We start from the raw sequence: 2,676 nt of genomic DNA, 5'->3' as shown, positions 1-2,676 counted from the left end.
GACTGAACCTAAAGAAACAACAAAAAATGTAACACAGGTCAAAAAAAACAAGTGCAGTTGACAAACGTGAAGATGACAGCAGCTGCAACACAAACACACACAAAACAAACAAAGGAAAAACAAAGTTCACAAACCAACATCCCAGTTTGGATAAATCAGCAAATACACAAACACAGGTGAAACCAACATCAAGGCACACAACTGTTAAAGACAATCAACACTTAGACTGAATCAACAAATATCTGAAGCAACAAATCAACACAAACAGAAGTGACACAAATATCCCTAAATGGCACCAGATTTTTATTTTCTGCTTTTTTCTCAGAAATGAACATTAGTCCGAAATACGAGTGATTGTGGTAACTTTGTGTTGTTGCCTCCAGCTGTGAGTCTTTGCAGGACAGCAGGTTCTGCGACCAAACTCTGCAAAAAATCCTGTTTGAGATCCAAAGAGGGAGGAGGGGAGGTCTGTGGGCGGGTCCTCCGTCAAAGCCACACCCACTCACTGTCTATAGATGGTGTGGAGTCTGCTTTGCCCCCCACCACAGCGAGGACACCCCTCTGCCAAATACGTCCTGAGATCTTCTGAGTCCAGCTCCATCTTTTCCCTCACCTTCAGCATTGTGGATCTTCTCCATCTCCTGAAGGCTGAACCTGTGTGGTCATGCTGGTCCTTCTGCTGCTGGGAGCAACGTTCCTGCTCAGCTGCATTGATGCTCAGAGCGTCCGAGGCAAGTGCAGAGGAAGTATCTGTGGTGGGGTTTTACTCCGAGACGGGTGTTACCATCAGCAGTCACTAGAGCTGCTGAAATGTGGTGGGAAGGAGGTTCAGAGAGGAGGTGGGTGAGTACCAATCAGTGGTAACGAAAGAGGAGCAGGAGAGAAATATTTAGTTTATAATCTGAAGGAATGTTTGCAGCAGACATCAGTTCTTAGTGGAGGCGTTTCCTCCTCAGGATCTGAGGGTCAAACATGAAACTTTTGGGTCTTACTCACTCCTAATTTCTCCAAACTGCTTCCGGCTCCATCTTCCAGCTCTAACTTGCAGCTGCTACTTCTCTGTCTATTTCCCAGAAGGCATTTGGCTGATGTTATGAGTGGCTGGACACTGCAGCACAGCTAGTTTGCCTTTAGATCACACAATCCTGCAGGTTTTTTTTGTAACTGTAGAGATCACAAAGCAGCATGCACATGTTTGGGGTAGTTATGGTCTGAGTCCAACACTTACTAAGGCTTGGATGTCTCAGTGACGGCTTACCTTAATGATTTGGCTTCCAGTCCTGAACTGGGTTCTCTTGGCCTTCAGGCAGGTATAGGCGGGGCTTATTCCTAACGAGATCTGTACTTTTTCTATATAATTGACCTGCCCAGAGTTATGTAAGAAGGTACTGACCTTTCCTGGAAGGAGGAACAATGTAAGAGGAACACAAAGGTCTGATAGGACGCCAAGTACAGAAGAAGATCTCCTAGCAACAGATAACCAAGACAAAAAATCAGTAATTATCTAATCCTAACTGTAACCCAGAGACTATTGTTTGAGGGTTCTTCGTGCTTTCATAGAATATCCAGAAAAAATGTAAATATCATTTCGCTGTTACAACACAGAAATGATCACGTCCTTGATTTTTTTAGAGATCTTTCCTTGTTGCAGCAGGAAAAAAAAGCAAAGTAAAAAATATGTACAGTTTAAAAAGACATGTAATAAGTAATGTTGGTTCTAATAGTATACTCAGTTGTCTTCAAAAACAGTTTTCATGTGAAAACTGTTTTTGAGGACTGAGTTATTAAGAGTTTTATGAACAACAGTAGAAGAACAGTCACTTTCAAAAGATTTACTGGAAATGAAAACAATTATTCAGACTTCTAGTAGCATTTGGGATAAACAGGTTTGGCTCAACATCATGTGAATCAGCCTCAATTTTATGGTGTTTAATTCTGTTAATACAAATAATTACACATCTAAACTATTACTCTATTTTATAACAGGTGTGTAATTGTAATTTAACACCACAGAGTTGTGAATGTAACTCTGCTTTCAGATCATAGATATGTGAATGTAATTACTATTAAACCACCCAGGTGTGCATGTAACTACTGTCAGACCATACAAGTGTGAATGTAAATTTAATTTCAGGGGTTACAAAACCCTCAGACAATAGAATATGACTGGAACTTTCAGAATGTAGTGGTGTGAAAGTAACTCTACTTTCACACCACAGAGTTGTGCATGTAACTTTACTTTTAGACCATAGAAATGTAACTGTAAACTATCAGAACATAAAGATTTGAATGTAACTCTGCTTTTAGATGATAGAGGTGTGACTGGCTGCTCTCATTGTCTGAACTTCATGATGCTCTGTCGCTTCTGCCTAACAACAAAGCTCAAGGGCCGGATGGATTGGTCTTGTCTCTTGGGTGCCGGTCTCCTGGGCCCCGTGGCCTTGTCTCCATGTGGGGAGAGGGATCCCTGAGATTAAAGACCTAGAGCAGAGGATCAAACTACATCAGAGCCTGGGGGTGTCCAGGTCTCGGTGGTTCGGGGTCCGGTCCTTGCTCTCGAGAACGAGTCCTCTCCTTAACTCCATCAGTGGGTGTGCCTGGTCGGGCCTTGTTTACATCACTCCTTTGGGCCTTCGTTTCTCTTGGGTGCCCCTCTGCTCGGCGGGGGTGGGCGGC

General features: G+C 42.9%; 1 protein-coding gene and 1 long non-coding RNA gene across 12 annotated transcripts in view; one reads left to right on the top strand and one right to left on the bottom strand.

Moving 5' to 3' along the window:
* The first annotated feature begins 536 nt into the window (after window positions 1-536).
* The window catches only part of LOC112142214 (target of Nesh-SH3), a 25,950-nt gene continuing 23,810 nt past the window's right edge, over window positions 537-2,676 (top strand). For 6 of the 11 annotated variants that reach the window (XM_024265467.2, XM_024265466.2, XM_024265465.2 and 3 more), the window contains exon 1: window positions 538-731. In XM_024265467.2, coding sequence (XP_024121235.1) covers window positions 665-731 — 67 coding nt within the window. In that variant the 5' untranslated portion in view covers window positions 538-664. Of the gene's footprint in view, window positions 732-2,676 lie in introns of all 11 variants that reach the window. The other 5 variants (XM_024265461.2, XM_024265460.2, XM_036210855.1 and 2 more) reach the window with 1 other exon arrangement.
* Window positions 694-1,649, bottom strand: LOC112142215. The gene is made up of 3 exons (XR_002918549.2): window positions 1,259-1,649; window positions 997-1,164; window positions 694-805 (listed from the first exon to the last, which is right to left on the bottom strand). It is a non-coding gene; the product is annotated as an uncharacterized LOC112142215 (long non-coding RNA).

Source organism: Oryzias melastigma, unplaced genomic scaffold (assembly GCF_002922805.2).
Source record: "Oryzias melastigma strain HK-1 unplaced genomic scaffold, ASM292280v2 sc00262, whole genome shotgun sequence".
NCBI lineage: Eukaryota > Metazoa > Chordata > Actinopteri > Beloniformes > Adrianichthyidae > Oryzias > Oryzias melastigma.
This window is presented reverse-complemented; position numbering and strand designations above follow the sequence as displayed.